The sequence below is a fragment of the Salvelinus fontinalis genome, chromosome 15 (assembly GCF_029448725.1).
Source record: "Salvelinus fontinalis isolate EN_2023a chromosome 15, ASM2944872v1, whole genome shotgun sequence".
NCBI classification, from domain to species: Eukaryota; Metazoa; Chordata; class Actinopteri; order Salmoniformes; family Salmonidae; genus Salvelinus; species Salvelinus fontinalis.
In genome coordinates, this window is record NC_074679.1 from 4,832,177 (window position 1) to 4,853,634 (window position 21,458).

A 21,458-nucleotide genomic window follows, 5' to 3' on the forward strand; every position below is an offset into this window, starting at 1 on the left:
ACAGCTTATCATGAGGTACTCTACCTCAGCCGAGCAAAACCTCGAGACATCTTTAATATTAGACGTTGCACACCAGCTGTTGTTGACAAATAGACACACACCACCACCCCTCGTCTTACTGGAGGTTGCTGTTCTGTCTTGCCGATGCAAGGAAAACCCAGCCAACTGTCCTCGTTCAGCCATGACTCGGTGAAACATAAGATATTACAGTTTTTACTGTCCCATTGGTAGGATAGTCTCGAACGGAGCTCATCCAGTTTATTCTCCAGTGATTGCACGTTCGCCAGTAGGACGGATGGTAAAGGCAAATGATCCACACGCCAACGAATTCTCGCAAAGGCGTCTTCATGCGAATGACAGGGATTTGGTCCGGGAGGAGCCGTTAATCTTTCGCCTCCAATTCGTTAAAGAAAAAATCTTTGTCCAGTCCGAGATGAGTTCTGTTCTGATATCCAGAAGCTCTTTTTTTTTCTCGGTCATAAGAGACGGTGGCAGAAACATTATGTACAAAAAAAAGTTACAAACACCGGGGGTAAAAAACACACCGAATAGCACGATTGGTTAGGAGCCCGTGACACGGCAGCCATCCCCTCCGGCGTCATCTTCTGCATTCGTCTTAACTCCTCCTCCACATTTTACTAGATTGTTTTAACAGTGCAAAAGAGCACCTCTTTCTCGTGAAAAACAGTATGTAGGGGGATCTAATTTCAGGCATTTCTTTCATTGTTACTGTGTATATAAGACAGTCCAGTATCATGTGACCAGGGTCTTCACTCTATCTAAATGAATGCAGAAGTGTGTCAGTCACTTATTTTTACAGTCTTTTTAAGGTTTTCAACTCACCCTCAGCTCCGATGGACACCAGTTTGACTCCTTTACTGGTGATATAGTGGAGAGCTTTGTTGACGTTGGAGATCTTGTGGACTCTCATCTTGCCTCTCTCTGGTTTGGCCAAGCGCTCTCCTGGACAGGAAACAGACAGAAGGGGTCAGGGGTCAGACTTATGACACTGTGGAGTGAGATGTTAAACAACACCTGTATCCTTTACCTTTATATAGAATATCTACAGGTGCAGTATCATAATTTGATCATCCTGTTGTTGCAAGATGATCACAGCAGGAAATGCTAACTTGTAGTGTATTCAATATTTAAAGGCCCACTGTAGTTAAAAACATGATACTTCCACACTAAGATGTCAAAATAACACTCTGAAATTGTGAAAATTATGATAATGCCCTTTTTGTGTAATGTCAGGTGGGTTGATGTTTTTGGCCTGGCGCATAACGCCACCTAGCGGTCTGATAAAATTGACCAATGAAAGTTCTTCTTTGATTTGAATATCTCCTCTTACTGCTGCCGGTCCCGCCCAGTCAAATTGGTACCAGTGTTGACAACTTAGCAACTTTGTCGCTATATTTAGCGAGTTCGCAGACTCTTCCAGCGACTTTTAAGCTACTTTTCAGGATGCCTTTGACACCGGGGGGGGGGGGGGGGGGGGGGGGGGGGGGGGGGTTTCTATGGAAGTTCAGAAATCAAATCTGACAAAAGTGAAGAGGAAGAGTTCGTGTTGGGAGTGGACTCTCTGTGTCACGCACCTCGGGAAAACAGCTGTGTCTAGCTTTGCTCTCCGGATGAAGGGAGTGATTATTATGGTGGCTTTGAGTGTGGAGATGGATCAACTGACGATGAAAATTCCTGGTGTCTCTGAAGCACACCATTTGGTGAGACGCAGATCCGGTGCCGAGCACGAGACTGAGGAGACCCTATCTATACTTTTCAGTTTCGATATTGAGTGTTTGCCTGATAGAGTCATGCTAAGATATGTTAGCTATCCCGTTTGTTTTCCGAACCCGCTACAGTCTTTTAGGTGCAACGGTTATGGTCACGTTGCATTAGAGTGTAGGAGGGAGATACCGAGGTGTGAGAAGTGTGCAGGAGGGACAAAGGAAGTGTGCAGGAGGGACAAAGGAAGTGTGTCGTTTTGGAGGAAAAACTAGTCTGTTGCAGTTGTGGGAGAGCCCATGTTGCTGGGGATCAGAAATGTCCTGTGAGAGTTGAAAAATAAATTCACAAATACGTATGTCATGCAATAAAATGCAAATTAATTACTTAAAATTCATACAATGTAATTTTCTGGATTTATGTTTTAGATTCCGTCTCTCACAGTTGAAGTGTACCTATGATTAAAAAAATGACAGACCTCTACATGCTTTGTAAGTAGGAAAACCTGCAAAATCGGCAGTGTATCAAATACTTGTTCTCCCCACTGTAGGTACCTGTAGCTATCAACATAGAAAGTTAGGGCCTAGCAGACGTTGCCTCCTACAATAGAGTACCACAGTACGGGTCATAATACCCATAAAACCTAGCGGTCAAACAGGGAAATGGTTCCAATAATGTTTCCATCATTCATTTTTGCCATAGGGGATTTTAGAAACACAAACAAAACAAATACAAAACAAATACATCTTTCATATCAGCGAGAAATAATTTTCAAAAAACAAAAAGGGTAAAAGAGTTAGGTTTATAGTGTTCCCATATCTCCACGTTACATCGCTTTTTTTACGGAAGACAGACGGAAGACATAGCCCACCACCTGGCATTCTCGCTGATATGGAAGATAAGGGGCATATCAACATATGTTTCGCAAAACCGTTTAGCAAGTGATGATTATTGATGTTTCTAAATGTTAAAACAGAGCGCTTGGATTGTAGTTCAGATGCAGCCAACCATGGGAGAAGCTAACCGCAGAAAACCCTACGGATAATACAGTAAGAAGGGTTTTCGAGAGCTAGGTAGTTAGCTAACTTCGACGGCAATTAGCTGATGTGACACTTAGCTATGTTTGCAATTCTAACATTGCTTTATTATGTACAGGTACCTTATTAAATGTATGTCACGTACATTTTTTTTTATTTATTCGTTCACGTCTGCCTCGCCGCGTGTCCCCAAAGGGTTCGCCTGATTTGAAAATGAGGTCGCGAGACAAGCTCTGAATAAAATAAAAATGTGTTACTAAGGCAATAGAACTGTTCATAGAACGCAGTTGGTTTCTGTTTTATCTCCTGCAAAAATGCGTCTCTAACTTTTAAACAGTTGGAGCTATTATGACCCAATTCCTGAAAGCTAAGATTGTCAGAAACACGAGCTGCTCACAAGCTGTGCATGACTCGTTAGAGAAGAGAGTGGATAGAACCATGCATAATCAGACTGGGGGGGAAAAGCACCACATCATTGAAAGCAATTATATTTTCTACACAGAAGATTAATTATTGCCTGGTGATTTTCTTGTCACTTCCCAATACCTTTCTAAATCATTTCTGTCACTTCAAAAACATACTTCCTTCAGATTGAAAGTACTGTCAGACTGATTTGTAATAATAGACTGTCATAGCTGTAAAATGGTATAGAATCGGCTTGATCCCCTCTGTCGAAGACGCTTGGACCTTATTTTTTAAATATTTTCAGTGGTATTGTTAACAAACACGCCCACATAAAGAAAATGACAATTAAAAACAGGTTCAGCCCCTGGTTCGACCGTGATCTGGCAGAGTTACTCCACCTCAAGAATTGCATTTGGCGAAAGGCTCGGCACACGCATACTCAGGTTGACTGGCTCTCGTTCAGGCAAATGAGAAATAAGTGCACTCAGGCTATCCGGAAGACCAAAGTTAGTAACTTTAAGGAGCAGTTCTCTCTCTGTGGGTCTAACCCCAAGAAGTTCTGGGATACGGTTAAAGACCTGGAGAATAAACCCTCCTCCTCACAGCTGCCCATGTCCCTTAATGTTGATGTGGTTGTTACTGACAAGGAGCACATGGCTGAGCTCTTTAATCACCACTTCATTAAGTCTGGATTCCTATTGGACTCAGCCTCCTTGCCCGTTCAATATTTCCTCTTCTCCCACCCCTTTTAATGCGACTGTCCCCGAAGCTCCTCCCTCTTTTTCCCCTGCCCCGCTACAAAGTTTCTCCCTGCAGGCGGTCACTCAGTCCGAGGTGCTAGAGGAGCTCCTGAAACTTGACCCCAAAAACACATCTTGGTCAGATGGTTTAGGTTACAACCCCTATCATCGCCTAGCTTATATCCAACCTTTTTAACCTGTCTCTCCTTTCTGGGGAGGTTCCCATTGCTTGGAAGGCAGCCACGGTTCGTCCTTTATTTAAAGGGGGAGATCAAGCTGGTCCTAATTGTTATAGGTTTAACAAAAGTGTTGGGAAAACTTGTCAATAATAAACTGACTAGCTTTCTTGATGTCTATAGTATTCTCTCTGGTATGCAATCTGGTACAATTTATTAAAGATAGAAAACTGATTTACATAAGAATTCAGACCCTTTACTCAGTAATTTGTTGAAGCACCTTTGGCAGCGATTACAGCCTTGAGTCTTCTTGGGTATGACGCTACAAGCTTTTCACACCTGTATTTGGGGAGTTTCTTCTCTGCAGATCCTTTCAAGCTCTGTCAGGTTGGACGGGGAGAGCTGCTGCACAACTATTTTCAGGTCTCTCCAGAGATGTTCGATCAGGTTCAAGTCCAGGCTCTGGCTGGGCCACTCAAGGACATTCAGAGACTTGTCCCGAAGCCACTCCTGCGTTGTCTTGGCTGTGTGCTTAGGGTCGTTGTCCTGTTGGAAGGTGAAACTTCGCCCCAGTCTGAGGTCCTGAGCATTCTGAAGCAGGTTTTCATCAGGGATCTCTCTGTACTTTGTCCATCATTCCCTCGATCCTGACTAGTCTCCCAGTCCCTGCCACTGAAAAACATCCCCACAGCATGATGCTGCCACCACCATGCTTCACCGTAGGGATGGTGCCATGTTTCCTCCAGACGTGACACTTGGCATTCAGGCCCCTTTCCTGTCACAGGATGATATTCTAGGTGTGTATCGTAAAGTCAGTGTTGGAGAAAGCTGGTGACTACTCTAGACCTGAGTCTGTTTAGCTAACACCCTCTAACTTTCACCATCATCTGTTTCCCTCTGACAGGAACACCTCGCAGAGCAATGCCCCTGTGGGTATGTTCCTGTTGCTATGTTCCTGTTGCTATGTTCCTGTTGCTATGTTCCTGTTGCTATGTTCCTGTTAATATGTTCCTGTTAATATGTTCCTGTTAATATGTTCCTGTTAATATGTTCCTGTTGCTATGTACCTGTTGCTATGTTCCTGTTGCTATGTTCCTGTTGCTATGTTCCTGTTGCTATGTTCCTGTTGCTATGTACCTGTTGCTATGTACCTGTTGCTATGTACCTGTTGCTATGTACCTGTTGCTATGTTCCTGTTGCTATGTTCCTGTTGCTATGTTCCTGTTGCTATGTTCCTGTTGCTATGTTCCTTTCCTGTTGCTATGTACTGTTGCTATGTACCTGTTGCTATGTACCTGTTGCTATGTTCCTGTTGCTATGTTCCTGTTGCTATGTTCCTGTTGCTATGTTCCTGTTGCTATGTTCCTGTTGCTATGTACCTGTTGCTACGTTCCTGTTGCTATGTCCTTGTTACTATGTACCTGTTACTATGTACCTGTTACTATGTTTCTGTTGCTATGTTCCTGTTGCTGTGTTCCTGTTGCTATGTTCCTGTTACTATGTTCCTGTTACTATGTACCTGTTGCTATGTTCCTGTGGGTATGTTCCTGTTACTATGTACCTGTTGCTATGTACCTGTGGGTATGTACCTGTTACTATGTTCCTGTGGGTATGTACATGTTACTATGTTCCTGTGGGTATGTACCTGTTACTATGTACCTGTTACTATGTACCTGTTACTATGTTCCTGTTACTATGTTCCTGTTACTATGTACCTGTTACTATGTTCCTGTTACTATGTTCCTGTTACTATGTACCTGTTATTATGTTCCTGTGGGTATGTACCTGTTACTATGTTCCTGTGGGTATGTACATGTTACTATGTTCCTGTTACTATGTTCCTGTTGCTATGTTCCTGTTGCTATGTACCTGTTGCTATGTACCTGTGGGTATGAACCTGTTACTATGTTCCTGTGGGTATGTACATGTTACTATGTTCCTGTTACTATGTTCCTGTTCCTGTTACTATGTACCTGTTACTATGTACCTGTTACTATGTTCCTGTTATTATGTACCTGTTACTATGTTCCTGTTACTATGTTCCTGTTACTATGTTCCTGTTGCTATGTTCCTGTTGCTATGTACCTGTTGCTATGTACCTGTGGGTATGTTCCTGTTACTATGTTCCTGTTACTATGTACCTGTTACTATGTACCTGTTACTATGTACCTGTTACTATGTTCCTGTTACTATGTTCCTGTTGCTATGTTCCTGTTACTACGTTCCTGTTACTATGTACCTGTTATTATGTTCCTGTGGGTATGTACATGTTACTATGTTCCTGTGACTATGTTCCTGTTGCTATGTACCTGTTGCTATGTTCCTGTTGCTATGTTCCTGTTGCTATGTTCCTGTTGCTATGTTCCTGTTGCTATGTTCCTGTTGCTATGTTCCTGTTGCTATGTTCCAGTTACTATGTTCCAGTTACTATGTTCCTGTTACTATGTACCTGTTGCTATGTTCCTGTGGGTATGTACCTGTTGCTATGTACCTGTTACTATGTTCATGTTACTATGTACCTGTTACTATGTTCCTGTTACTATGTACCTGTTACTATGTACCTGTTACTATGTTCCTGTTACTATGTTCCTGTGGGTATTTACCTGTTACTATGTACCTGTTGCTATGTTCCTGGGAGTATGTTCCTGTTGCTATGTTCCTGTTGCTATGTACCTGTTACTATGTTCCTGTTGCTATGTACCTGTTGCTATGTACCTGTTGCTATGTACCTGTGGCTATGTACCTGTGGCTATGTTCCTGTTACTATGTACCTGTTACTATGTTCCTGTTACTATGTTCCTGTTACTATGTTCCTGTTGCTATGTACCTGTTGCTATGTACCTGTTGCTATGTACCTGTGGGTATGTTCCTGTTACTATGTACCTGTTACTATGTTCCTGTTACTATGTACCTGTTACTATGTTCCTGTTACTATGTACCTGTTACTATGTACCTGTTACTATGTACCTGTTACTATGTTCATGTGGGTATGCTGTTAGTAGGGTACAGTGGGTATGCTGTTAGTAGGGTACAGTGGGTATGCTGTTAGTAGGGTACAGTGGGTATACTGTTAGTAGGCTACAGTGGGTATACTGTTAGTAGGCTACAGTGGGTATACTGTTAGTAGGCTACAGTGGGGTACAGTGGGTATACTGTTAGTAGGGTACAGTGGGTATACTGTTAGTAGGCTACAGTGGGTATACTGTTAGTAGGCTACAGTGGGTATACTGTTAGTAGGCTACAGTGGTGTACAGTGGGTATGCTGTTAGTAGGGTACAGTGGGGTACAGTGGGTATGCTGTTAGTAGGCTACAGTGGGGTACAGTGGGTATGCTGTTAGTAGGGTACAGTGGGTATGCTGTTAGTAGGGTACAGTGGGTATACTGTTAGTAGGGTACAGTGGGTATGCTGTTAGTAGGGTACAGTGGGTATGCTGTTAGTAGGGTACAGTGGGTATGCTGTTAGTAGGGTACAGTGGGTATACTGTTAGTAGGCTACAGTGGGTATACTGTTAGTAGGCTACAGTGGGGTACAGTGGGTATACTGTTAGTAGGGTACAGTGGGTATACTGTTAGTAGGGTACAGTGGGTATGCTGTTAGTAGGGTACAGTGGGTATGCTGTTAGTAGGGTACAGTGGGTATGCTGTTAGTAGGGTACAGCGGGTATGCTGTTAGTAGGGTACAGTGGGTATGCTGTTAGTAGGGTACAGTGGGTATGCTGTTAGTAGGGTACAGTGGGTATACTATTAGTAGGGTGCTGTTAGTAGGCTACAGTGGGTATACTATTAGTAGGGTACAGTGGGTATGCTGTTAGTAGGGTACAGTGGGTATGCTGTTAGTAGGGTACAGTGGGTATGCTGTTAGTAGGGTACAGTGGGTATACTGTTAGTAGGGTACAGTGGGTATACTGTTAGTAGGGTACAGTGGGTATGCTGTTAGTAGGGTACAGTGGGTATACTGTTAGTAGGGTACAGTGGGTATACTGTTAGTAGGCTACAGTGGGGTACAGTGGGTATGCTGTTAGTAGGGTACAGCGGGTATGCTGTTAGTAGGGTACAGTGGGTATGCTGTTAGTAGGGTACAGCGGGTATGCTGTTAGTAGGGTACAGCGGGTATGCTGTTAGTAGGGTACAGCGGGTATGCTGTTAGTAGGGTACAGTGGGTATGCTGTTAGTAGGGTACAGTGGGTATGCTGTTAGTAGGGTACAGTGGGTATACTGTTAGTAGGGTACAGTGGGTATGCTGTTAGTAGGGTACAGCGGGTATACTGTTAGTAGGGTACAGTGGGTATACTGTTAGTAGGGTACAGTGGGTATACTGTTAGTAGGCTACAGTGGGGTACAGTGGGTATACTGTTAGTAGGGTACAATGGGTATACTGTTAGTAGGGTACAGTGGGTATACTGTTAGTAGGGTACAGTGGGTATGCTGTTAGTAGGGTACAGTGGGTATACTGTTAGTAGGGTACAGTGGGTATACTGTTAGTAGGGTACAGTGGGTATGCTGTTAGTAGGGTACAGTGGGTATACTGTTAGTAGGGTACAGTGGGTATGCTGTTAGTAGGGTACAGTGGGTATACTGTTAGTAGGGTACAGTGGGTATGCTGTTAGTAGGGTACAGTGGGTATACTATTAGTAGGGTACAGTGGGTATACTATTAGTAGGGTACAGTGTTACTAGATCACATACACACATCCTGGCATCAATGCCAAGTCTGACAAAAGTTTGAATTCGGGAAAAGTTCTGGGAAGTTTTTCCAGCGCATACCCATATGTTCACCTTCATTGAAATACATGGACTGCACTCCGCTGTGAAAATCTCTGTTCTCTGCCATTAGAGATACATCATGTGGGCACCATTAGAGATTCATCATGTGGGCACCATTAGAGATTCATCATGTGGGCACCATTAGAGATTCATCATGTGGGCACCATTAGAGATTCATCATGTGGGCACCATTAGAGATTCATCATGTGGGCACCATTAGAGATTCATCATGTGGACACCATTAGAGATACATCATGTGGGCACCATTAGAGATTCATCATGTGGGCACCATTAGAGATTCATCATGTGGACACCATTAGAGATTCATCATGTGGGCACCATTAGATATACATCATGTGGGCACCATTACAGATTCATCATGTGGGCACCATTAGAGATACATCATGTGGGAACCATTAGAGATTCATCATGTGGGCACCATTAGATATACATCATGTGGGCACCATTACAGATTCATCATGTGGGCACCATTAGAGATACATCATGTGGGAACCATTAGAGATTCATCATGTGGGCACCATTAGAGATTCATCATGTGGACACCATTAGAGATACATCATGTGGGCACCATTAGAGATACATCATGTGGGCACCATTAGAGATTCATCATGTGGGCACCATTATAGATTCATCATGTGGGCACCATTAGAGATACATCATGTGGGCACCATTAGAGATACATCATGTGGGCACCATTAGAGATACATCATGTGGGCACCATTAGATATACATCATGTGGGCACCATTACAGATTCATCATGTGGGCACCATTAGAGATACATCATGTGGGCACCATTAGAGATTCATCATGTGGGCACCATTAGAGATTCATCACGTGGGCACCATTAGAGATTCATCATGTGGGCACCATTAGAGATACATCATGTGGGCACCATTAGATATACATCATGTGGGCACCATTAGATATACATCATGTGGGCACCATTACAGATTCATCATGTGGGCACCATTAGAGATACATAATGTGGGCACCATTAGAGATTCATCATGTGGGCACCATTAGAGATTCATCACGTGGGCACCATTAGAGATTCATCACGTGGGCACCATTAGAGATACATCATGTGGGCACCATTAGAGATTCATCATGTGGGCACCATTAGAGATTCATCATGTGGGCACCATTAGAGACTCATCATGTGGGCACCATTAGAGACTCATCATGTGGGCACCATTAGAGATACATCATGTGGGCACCATTAGAGACTCATCATGTGGGCACCATTAGAGATACATCATGTGGGCACCATTAGAGATTCATCATGTGGGCACCATTAGAGATTCATCATGTGGGCACCATTAGAGATACATCATGTGGGCACCATTAGAGATACATCATGTGGGCACCATTAGAGATACATCATGTGGGCACCATTAGAGATACATCATGTGGGCACCAGGCCTCTCCTCCTCACCTGATATGACCTCAAGCAGCAGCATGAGTTTCAGTCCGTCCCTGAAGTCCTCCTCGATGTTCTCGATCTGCGTTCCTGCTTTCCTCAGGTGGGAGTTACACCAGGCTGTGAACGTCTGGGGAGGAGAGGAGACATGAGTTAGTTACCATGGTGTCCAGTCAGGCATAGAGCAGAGCAGAGCAGAGCAGAGCAGAGTAGAGTAGAGCAGAACAGAGCAGAGTAGAGTAGAACAGAGCAGAGTAGAGTAGAACAGAGCAGAGTAGAGCAGAGTAGAGTAGAACAGAGCAGAGTAGAACAGAGCAGAACAGAGTAGAGTAGAGTAGAGCAGAGCAGAGCAGAGTAGAGCAGAGCAGAGTAGAGCAGAGCAGAGCAGAGTAGAGTAGAGCAGAGTAGAGTAGAGCAGAACAGAGCAGAGTAGAACAGAGCAGAGTAGAGCAGAGTAGAGTAGAGCAGAACAGAGCAGAACAGAGCAGAGTAGAACAGAGCAGAGTAGAGTAGAGCAGAGCAGAACAGAGCAGAGTAGAACAGAGCAGAGTATAACAGATTAGAGCAGAACAGAACAGAGCAGAGTAGAACAGAACAGAGTAGAGTATAACAGATTAGAGCAGAACAGAGTAGAGTATAACAGATTAGAGCAGAACAGAACAGAGCAGAGTAGAGCAGATCAGAGTAGAGCAGAACAGAACAGAGCAGAGCAGAACAGAGTAGAGTAGAACAGAGTAGAGTGGAGCAGAGCAGAACAGAGTAGAGCAGAGTAGAGCAGAACAGAGCAGAGTAGAGCAGAGTAGAGCAGAACAGAGTAGAGCAGAACAGAGTAGAGCAGAGCAGAGCAGAGTAGAGCAGAGTAGAGTAGAACAGAGTAGAACAGAGTAGAACAGATTAGAGCAGAACAGAGTAGAGCAGAGCAGGACAGAACAGAGCAGAGCAGAGTAGAGTATAACAGATTAGAGCAGAACAGAACAGAGCAGAACAGAGTAGAGCAGAACAGAACAGAGCAGAACAGAGCAGAGTAGAGTAGAACAGAGTAGAGTGGAGCAGAGCAGAACAGAGTAGAGCAGAGCAGAGTAGAGCAGAACAGAGTAGAGTAGAACAGAGTAGAGCAGAACAGAGTAGAGTAGAGCAGAACAGAGTAGAGCAGAGCAGAACAGAGTAGAGCAGAGCAGAGCAGAGTAGAGTAGAGCAGAGCAGAGTAGAGTATAACAGATTAGAGCAGAACAGAACAGAGCAGAACAGAGTAGAGCAGAACAGAGCAGAACAGAACAGAGCAGAGTAGAGTAGAACAGAGTAGAGTGGAGCAGAGCAGAACAGAGTAGAGCAGAGCAGAGTAGAGCAGAGCAGAGTAGAGCAGAACAGAGTAGAGTAGAACAGAGTAGAGCAGAACAGAGTAGAGTAGAGCAGAACAGAGTAGAGTAGAGTAGAGCAGAACAGAGTAGAGTAGAACAGAGTAGAACAGAGTAGAACAGATTAGAGCAGAACAGAGTAGAGCAGAACAGAACAGAGCAGAGCAGAGTAGAGCAGAGCAGAACAGAGTAGAGCAGAGCAGAGCAGAGTAGAGCAGAGTAGAACAGAGTAGAACAGAGCAGAGCGGAGTAGAGCAGAGTAGAACAGAGCAGAGTGGAGCAGAGCAGAACAGAGTAGAGTAGAACAGATTAGAGCAGAACAGAGCAGAGCAGAGTAGAGTAGAGCAGAACAGAGTAGAGTAGAACAGAGTAGAGCAGAACAGAGTAGAGCAGAACATTGAGCCTGTCTGTGTGCTGTAGTTGAGCTGCAGCGGTTCCAGAGAATTCCCAGGCATGCTGACATGTTAGTAAGATAACTACCTGTTGATGGGAAACATCTGGGCTGGGCCCTCTCTCCATCCCTCCCTCCCTCCCTCCCTCACTTCCTCCCTCCATCTGCCCTTGCATTCCCCCCCTCCATCCTTCCCTCTCTCTCTCTCCCTGCCTCCCTCCTTCCCCCTCTGTCTTTCCATCCCTCTCCCACCCCCCCACCCCCGTCCTTCCCCCTCTCTCTCTCTCCCTGCCTCCCTCCCTCCTTCCCCCTCTCTCTCTCTCCCACTCTCCCTCTTCATCCTTCTATCCCTCCTTCCCTCTCCCTCCCTCCCTCCATCCCCCTCTCTCTCTCCCTGCCTCTGCTTCCCCTCTCTCTTTCCATCCCTCTCCCACTCTCTCTCCCTCTCCCTCTTCATCCTTCTATCCCTCCCTCCCTCCTTTCCTCCCTTCATCTGCCCTTGCATCCCACAATCCCTCCCTCCTTCCCCTGCCCTCTCTTGCTCTCTCTTTCTCCTTCCCTCCCTGCCTACAACAGCCATCAGCTCAACACACGAACGACCAAACAGGAGCTGGCATGAGTACTAGCCCCGCCATAACACTGTGCACCCCGCTGAGAGCCAATTCTTTATGAGAACCCGTGTTAATTACACACAGGGCCCAACGGCTGGCAGGCATACACACACACATATACACACGCGAGGTCAATCTGCAGGACTGGAGCAGAGAGAGCAGAGAGACCCCAGCCTTTATGAAAGCCAGCAGAGAGAGCAGAGAGACCCCAGCATTTATAAAAACCAGCAGAGCAGAGAGAGCAGAGAAACCCCAGCCTTTATGAAAGCCAGCAGAACCAGCCTGTTACATGTGTTCCATAGAAGAGGATAAGGCACTTGAAAGCCCTGGTGGCTGGTGAGTTGGCTGGTCGGGAGTGGAACTCACCTCAACGGAAAGGGAGTGGCTAATTATAACATATAGCCTATCCATAAACAGATGTGTGTGTGTGTGTGTGTGTGTGTGTGTGTGTGTGTGTGTGTGTGTGTGTGTGTGTGTGTGTGTGTGTGTGTGTGTGTGTGTGTGTGTGTGTGTGTGTGTGTGTGTGTGTGTGTGTGTGTGTGTGTGTGTGTGTGTCAACATCACACGGCTGTGCTGGGAGCAGCTAACCAACCAAGCCCAGCTCTTCTGGAGAAAGAGAGGAGCGGTGGCATGGACAGTCCCTGAAGATGTCAACAAAATGTAAAAGGAGAAGCCACTGGAGAGGCCGTGTCCTGTGTTGGGGTAAAGAGAGCTATGCTACTGCTGAGCAGCTTGATACTACTTCTGAGCAACTGCTACAAAGACTTGTCTGTAGCCTGCTGCCTTCCTCAAGCTTCACCCGCTATCTCTCTCTCTTCCTCTGTCTCTCTTTCCCCCTCTGTCTCTCTCCCCCTCTTAGTCGCTCTCTCCCCCTCTGTCTCTCTCCCCCCCTCTGTCTCTCTCCCCCCCTCTGTCTCTCTCCGTCGCTCTCTCTCCCTCTCTGTCTCTCTCCCCCTCTCAGTCGCTCTCTCCCCCTCTCAGTCGCTCTCTCCCCCTCTCGCCCTGCACCTCTGTCTCTCTCCCCCCCTCTGTCTCTCTCCGTCGCTCTCTGTCTCCCCCCTCTGTCTCTCTCCGTCGCTCTCTCTCCCTCTCTGTCTCCCCCCTCTGTCTCTCTCCGTTGCTCTCTCCCCCCCTCTGTCTCTCCCCCCCTCTGTCTCTCTCCCCCTCTCGCACTGCACCTCTCTCTCCCTCTCCCCCTCTGTCTCTCTCCGTCGCTCTCTCTCCCTCTCCCCCTCTGTCTCTCTCCGTCGCTCTCTCCCCCTCTGTCTCTCTCAGTCTCCCCCTCTGTAGGTCACTCAGGCCGTTTGGCAGCAGCAACAGACATCAAACCACCCCTGGCCTGGCAGCCATCCTCACGATCACATGACTGAGTGTTGTGGTCAGCGTTCTCCTGGCCTGACGGTGCAGTCGGTTCCAAGGGCCGTCCAGCTGGGCTGGTTGAGGCCTTATGCTCCACGGGAAGCAGAGAGGACTAAGTAAGTAGTAAAGTGTAGTCGGAGTAGCAGAAGGCACAAAATACCATACACTCTTAGGGGGAAAAAAGGGTTATTTGAGGTTCTATATAGACCCTTTTGGTTCTTTGAGGTTCTATATGGACCCTTTTGGTTCTTTGAGGTTCTATATAGACCCTTTTTGTTCTTTGAGGTTCTATATGGACCCTTTTGGTTCTTTGAGGTTCTATATAGACCCTTTTGGTTCTTTGAGGTTCTATATAGGCCCTTTTGGTTCTTTGGATGAGATTAAAAGAATCCATTACTAAAAAAGAAGGTTCTATATGTGAAGGCCAATAACCTTGAGGGTTCTACCCCAAAGAGTAATGGAGATTTTAGAAAACAACAGCTAACAAAAGCTAACCTAGTCACATCAAACTCTGAACTGTGAACTCTGAATGACAAATAACTAGCTCCCTTTCCATTTGTTTCATCTGTTTTGCATTGACATTTCTTTCCATATTAACGATGCTGCTGCATGATTTAACCTGCTCAGAAAAATGGCTGATTAACGACAACGTTAACTCTACTATATCGGGGGGGGGGGAGATCGAATTCATGTTTTTCAACATCGTTGCCGAGGTTCGGATATGCAAATGGGAAGGTTCATACAAACCTGCGCCGTTGCAAATGAAATGCTAGCTAGAAGCACAAGGAAATACTGTGTTCAATAAAAGCATAGGGGTTCTATATATCAAATGGGTTCTATATATCAAAGGGGTTCTATATATCAAATGGGTTCTATGTAGATCTATATATAAAAGGGGTTCTATATATAAAAGGGGTTCTACATATCAAAGGGGTTCTATATATCAAATGGGTTCTATGTAGATATATATATAAAAGGGGTTCTATATATAAAAGGGGTTCTACATATCAAAGGGGTTCTATATATCAAATGGGTTCTATGTAGATCTATATATAAAAGGGGTTCTATATATAAAAGGGGTTCTATATATCAAAGGGGTTCTATATATATAAGGGGTTCTATATATCAAAGAATTTCTATATATCAAAGGGGTTCTATATATCAACGGGGTTCTATATATCAAATGAGTTATATATATCAAAGGGGTTCTATATATCAAAGGGGTTCTATATATCAATGGAGTTCTATATATCAAAGGGGTTTTATTTATCAAAGGGGTTCTATTTATCAAAGGGGTTCTATATACCAAAGAGGTTCTATATACCAAAGGGGTTCTATATATCAAAGGGGTTCTATTTATCAAAGGGGTTCTATTTATCAAAGTAGTTATATATAGTTATATCTATCAAAGGGGTTCTATATATCAAAGGGGTTATATTTATCAAAGGGGTTCTATATATCAAAGGGGTTATATTTATCAAAGGGGTTCTATATATCAAAGTAGTTATATATAGTTATATCTATCAAAGGGGTTCTATATATCAAAGGGGTTCTATATATCAAAGGGGTTCTATATATCAAAGGGGTTCTATATATCAATGGAGTTCTATATATCAAAGGGGTTCTATTTATCAAAGGGGTTCTATTTATCAAAGGGGTTCTATATACCAAAGAGGTTCTATATACCAAAGGGGTTCTATATATCAAAGGGGTTCTATTTATCAAAGGGGTTCTATTTATCAAAGTAGTTATTTATAGTTATATCTATCAAAGGGGTTCTATATATCAAAGGGGTTATATTTATCAAAGGGGTTCTATATATCAAAGGGGTTCTATATATCAAAGGGGTTCTATATATCAAAGGGGTTATATTTATCAAAGGTGTTCTATATATCAAAGGGGTTCTATATATCAAAGGGGTTCTATATATCAAAGGGGTTCTATATATCAAAGGGGTTCTATATATCAAAGGGGTTCTATATACCAAAGGGGTTCTATATATCAAATGGGTTCTATGTATCAAATGGGTTCTATGTATCAAAGGGGTTCTATATATCAAAGGGGTTCTATATATCAAAGGTGTTCTATATACCACTCTATTCAACAAATTGGATGCAGTCTATCACAGTGCCATCCGTTTTGTCACCAAAGTCCCTTATACTACCCACCACTGCGACCTGTATGATCTCGTTGGCTGGCCCTCGCTTCATACTCATCGCCAAACCCACTGGCTCCAGGTCATCTACAAGTCTCTGCTAGGTAAAGCCCCCCCTTATCTCAGCTCGCTGGTCACTATAGCAGCACCCACCTGTAGCACGCGCTCCAGCAGGTATATCTCACTGGTCACCCCCAAAGCCAACTCTTCCTTTGACTGGATTCAATTTCATGAAAATCCCCCAAAATGATGGTATTTTTTGGGGTCCTGTTTTCATCTGGAATCACAAGTGGGACAGAGGAGAACACTCAACCGTGATCTCTATTGAATTGAACTTTACTGATCTTCAGGGTGGGAAGCTAAATGTTTTCAATCTTTTAACATTTTCATTTCATTACTCTTTTACATGACAATGCAGCATATCTCTCTTAATGCCATGACCAGACAAATATCTGTCTGAAAAAAATATCCATACAGACTGACACGGTGGCTAGACGCCTGGGTGGCACGGTGGCTAGAAGCCTGGGTGGCACGGTGGGTAGACGGCACGGTGGCTAGACGCCTGGGTGGCACGGTGGCTAGACGCCTGGGTGACACGGTGGCTAGACGCCTGGGTGGCACGGTGGCTAGAAGCCTGGGTGGCACGGTGGGTAGACGGCACGGTGGCTAGACGCCTGGGTGACACGGTGGCTAGACGCCTGGGTGGCACGGTGGCTAGACGCCTGGGTGGCACGGTGGCTAGACGCCTGGGTGACACGGTGGCTAGACGCCTGGGTGGCACGGTGGGTAGACGCCTGGGTGGCACGGTGGCTAGAAGCCTGGGTGGCACGGTGGGTAGACGGCACGGTGGCACGGTGGCTAGACGCCTGGGTGACACGGTGGCTAGACGCCTGGGTGGCACGGTGGCTAGAAGCCTGGGTGGCACGGTGGGTAGACGGCACGGTGGCTAGACGCCTGGGTGGCACGGTGGCTAGACGCCTGGGTGGCACGGTGGCTAGACGCCTGGGTGGCACGGTGGCTAGACGCCTGGGTGGCACGGTGGCTAGACGCCTGGGTGGCACGGTGGCTAGACGCCTGGGTGGCACGGTGGCTAGACGCCTGGGTGGCACGGTGGCTAGACGCCTGGGTGGCACGGTGGCTAGACGCCTGGGTGGCACGGTGGCTAGACGCCTGGGTGGCACGGTGGCTAGACGCCTGGGTGGCACGGTGGCTAGACGCCTGGGTGGCACGGTGGGTAGACGCCTGGGTGGCACGGTGGCTAGACGCCTGGGTGGCACGGTGGCTAGAGGCCTGGGTGGCACGGTGGCTAGACGCCTGGGTGGCACGGTGGGTAGACGCCTGGGTGGCACGGTGGCTAGACGCCTGGGTGGCACGGTGGGTAGACGCCTGGGTGGCACGGTGGGTAGACGCCTGGGTGGCACGGTGGCTAGACGCCTGGGTGGCACGGTGGGTAGACGCCTGGGTGGCACGGTGGCTAGACGCCTGGGAGGCACGGTGAGTAGACACCTGGGTGGCACGGTGGCTAGACGCCTGGGTGGCACGGTGGGTAGACGCCTGGGTGGCACGGTGGGTAGACGCCTGGGTGGCACGGTGGCTAGACGCCTGGGAGGCACGGTGGCTAGACGCCTGGGAGGCACGGTGGCTAAACGCCTGGGTGGCACGGTGAGTAGACGGCACGGTGGCACGGTGGCTAGATGCCTGGGAGGCACGGTGGCTAGACGCCTGGGTGGCACGGTGGGTAGATGCCTGGGTGGCACGGTGGCTAGATGCCTGGGTGGCACAGTGTATGGAGGGGCTGTGAAGCAACACAAACACAGGCACAGACACATGCATACACACACGATAACACATGTTGTAGATATGTGGTATTGGAGTAGGAGCCTGAGGGCACACAGTGTGTTGTAAAATCTGTTATGTGTAATGTTTTTAAAATTGCATAACTGCCTTTAATTTGATGGAACCCAGGAAGAGTAGCTGCTGCCTTGGCAGGAACTAATGGGGATCCATAATAAACCCCAGGAAGAGTAGCTGCTGCCTTGGCAGGAACTAATGGGGATCCATAATAAACCCCAGGAAGAGTAGCTGCTGCCTTGGCAGGAACTAATGGGGATCCATAATAAACCCCAGGAAGAGTAGCTGCTGCCTTGGCAGGAGGGTGTGTGGTGGGATGTGGCGGTGCTACGGTGGGATGTGGCGGTGCTACGGTGCTACGGTGGGATGTGGCGGTGCTACGGTGGGATGTGGCGGTGCTACGGTGGGATGTGGCGGTGCTACGGTGGGATGTGGCGGTGCTACGGTGGGATGTGGCGGTGCTACGGTGGGATGTGGCGGTGCTACGGTGGGATGTGGCGGTGCTACGGTGGGATGTGGCGGTGCTACGGTGGGATGTGGCGGTGCTACGGTGGGATGTGGCGGTGCTACGGTGGGATGTGGCGGTGCTACGGTGGGATGTGGCGGTGCTACGGTGGGATGTGGCGGTGCTACGGTGGGATGTGGCGGTGCTACGGTGGGATGTGGCGGTGCTACGGTGGGATGTGGCGGTGCTACGGTGGGATGTGGCGGTGCTACGGTGGGATGTGGCGGTGCTACGGTGGGATGTGGCGGTGCTACGGTGGGATGTGGCGGTGCTACGGTGGGATGTGGCGGTGCTACGGTGGGATGTGGCGGTGCTACGGTGGGATGTGGCGGTGCTACGGTGGGATGTGGCGGTGCTACGGTGGGATGTGGCGGTGCTACGGTGGGATGTGGCGGTGCTACGGTGGGATGTGGCGGTGCTACGGTGGGATGTGGCGGTGCTACGGTGGGATGTGGCGGTGCTACGGTGGGATGTGGCGGTGCTACGGTGGGATGTGGCGGTGCTACGGTGGGATGTGGCGGTGCTACGGTGGGATGTGGCGGTGCTACGGTGGGATGTGGCGGTGCTACGGTGGGATGTGGCGGTGCTACGGTGGGATGTGGCGGTGCTACGGTGGGATGTGGCGGTGCTACGGTGGGATGTGGCGGTGCTACGGTGGGATGTGGCGGTGCTACGGTGGGATGTGGCGGTGCTACGGTGGGATGTGGCGGTGCTACGGTGGGATGTGGCGGTGCTACGGTGGGATGTGGCGGTGCTACGGTGGGATGTGGCGGTGCTACGGTGGGATGTGGCGGTGCTACGGTGGGATGTGGCGGTGCTACGGTGGGATGTGGCGGTGCTACGGTGGGATGTGGCGGTGCTACGGTGGGATGTGGCGGTGCTACGGTGGGATGTGGCGGTGCTACGGTGGGATGTGGCGGTGCTACGGGGGGATGTGGCGGTGCTACGGTGGGATGTGGCGGTGCTACGGTGGGATGTGGCGGTGCTACGGTGGGATGTGGCGGTGCTACGGTGGGATGTGGCGGTGCTACGGTGGGATGTGGCGGTGCTACGGGGGGATGTGGCGGTGCTACGGTGGGATGTGGCGGTGCTACGGGGGGATGTGGCGGTGCTACGGTGGGATGTGGCGGTGCTACGGTGGGATGTGGCGGTGCTACGGTGGGATGTGGCGGTGCTACGGTGGGATGTGGCGGTGCTACGGTGGGATGTGGCGGTGCTACGGTGGGATGTGGCGGTGCTACGGTGGGATGTGGCGGTGCTACGGTGGGATGTGGCGGTGCTACGGTGGGATGTGGCGGTGCTACGGTGGGATGTGGCGGTGCTAAGGTGGTCTAATGCACCACAGCAGAGGTTCTTCAACGTTTTCAGCTCGAGTCCCAAATTAGAAATTGACCGTCCTCCCGTGACCCAAAATCGTCCTCCAACGACCAAAATGTGTAATAAATAGTATGTGATTATAGATGTATTCTCATAACTCGCGACCGGCCCAAGCTCTAGCATGCCCAGGGCCCACTTTGGGACCCGACCCGTAGTTTTAGAAACCCTCCTCTAAAGCAGTATTGTTGTACAGCAGCATACCACCCTACATCCCACTGCTGGATTGCCGAAGACGTGAATGTCGATTAAGCTAAGGGTTATGTTTAATGTAAGGGTAGGAGTTAAGGTTAGGGACTTCCCAAGGATCCCAGATAGCAGGAACCCTCAGGAGAGGTTTAGCCACGACAACATTGTGTTCTTACAGACTGGACTCAGCAGTACTTCCACACATGGCTGCTGCCCCCTTCACAATACAACTCTATTAGGAACCACCAGCAGATGTGTCACCACATACAGGAAGCAGCACAGTGTCAGCTTCACATATTACAAACTTCATTCCAGTTCAGTGAGAAATGACAACTGACACGAATTGGGTGGTTTCACAAGCAGATGAGTGAAAAATAGAAGCTTCACATGCATTTTCAGTAAGAACAGGGCCAGCAACAAATAACTAAAACCCCTGCCAGCACTTTACACAGACGTAGGGCCTGGCCTGGCCTGGCTGGCTGGCTAGTCAGGGGCCCTCACAACACTACAGCAGTGGAGCAGGGCCTGGTCGGCTGACCAAGGGCCCTCACAACACTACAGCAGTGGAGCAAGGCCTGGCCGGCTGACCAAGGGCCCTCACAACACCACAGCAGTGGAGCAGGGCCTGGCCGGCTGACTGGCTAGCCAAGGGCCCTCGCAACACCACAGCAGTGGAGCAGGGCCTGACCGGCTGACTGGCTAGCCAAGGGCCCTCGCAACACACACACACACTTCCCTGTTGCTGTGTCAGATCAGCAGCCATAAGAACTGGAGCATAAAATAATGGAGAGGATGGTTGGCCTGAGGAGGTGATTGCGGAGGAGGTGATTGCGGAGGAGGTGATTGCAGAGGAGGGGATTGTAGAGGAGGGGATTGTAGAGGAGGTGATTGTAGAGGAGGTGATTGTAGAGGAGGGGATTGTAGAGGAGGTGATGGTAGAGGAGGTGATGGTAGAGGAGGTGATGGTAGAGGAGGGGATGGTAGAGGAGGGGATGGTAGAGGAGGGGATTGTAGAGGAGGGGATTGTAGAGGAGGGGATTGTAGAGGAGGGGATTGTAGAGGAGGGGATTGTAGAGGAGGGGATTGTAGAGGAGGGGATTGTAGAGGAGGGGATTGTAGAGGAGGGGATTGTAGAGGAGGGGATTGTAGAGGAGGGGATTATAGAGGAGGGGATTGTAGAGAGCTGGGTGTTCTGAGGAGGTGATTGTTGAGGAGGTGATTGTAGAGGAGGTGATTGTAGAGGTGATGGTAGAGGAGGTGATTGTAGAGGAGGGGATCGTAGAGGAGGTGATCGTAGAGGAGGTGATCGAAGAGGAGGTGATTGAAGAGGAGGTGATTGTAGAGGAGGTGATTGAGGAGGAGGTGATTGAGGAGGAGGTGAT

The 21,458-nt window shown here is 48.1% G+C and overlaps 1 protein-coding gene across 3 annotated transcripts in view; it reads right to left on the reverse strand.

The window, feature by feature from the left end:
- actn1 (actinin, alpha 1) overlaps positions 1–21,458 on the reverse strand; it is a gene marked incomplete in the record, with an annotated part of 133,230 nt that overhangs the window by 88,515 nt on the left and 23,257 nt on the right. For all 3 annotated transcript variants that reach the window (XM_055862479.1, XM_055862478.1, XM_055862480.1), the window contains 2 exon segments: positions 844–963; positions 10,302–10,416. In XM_055862479.1, the coding sequence (XP_055718454.1) occupies positions 844–963; positions 10,302–10,416 (235 nt within the window).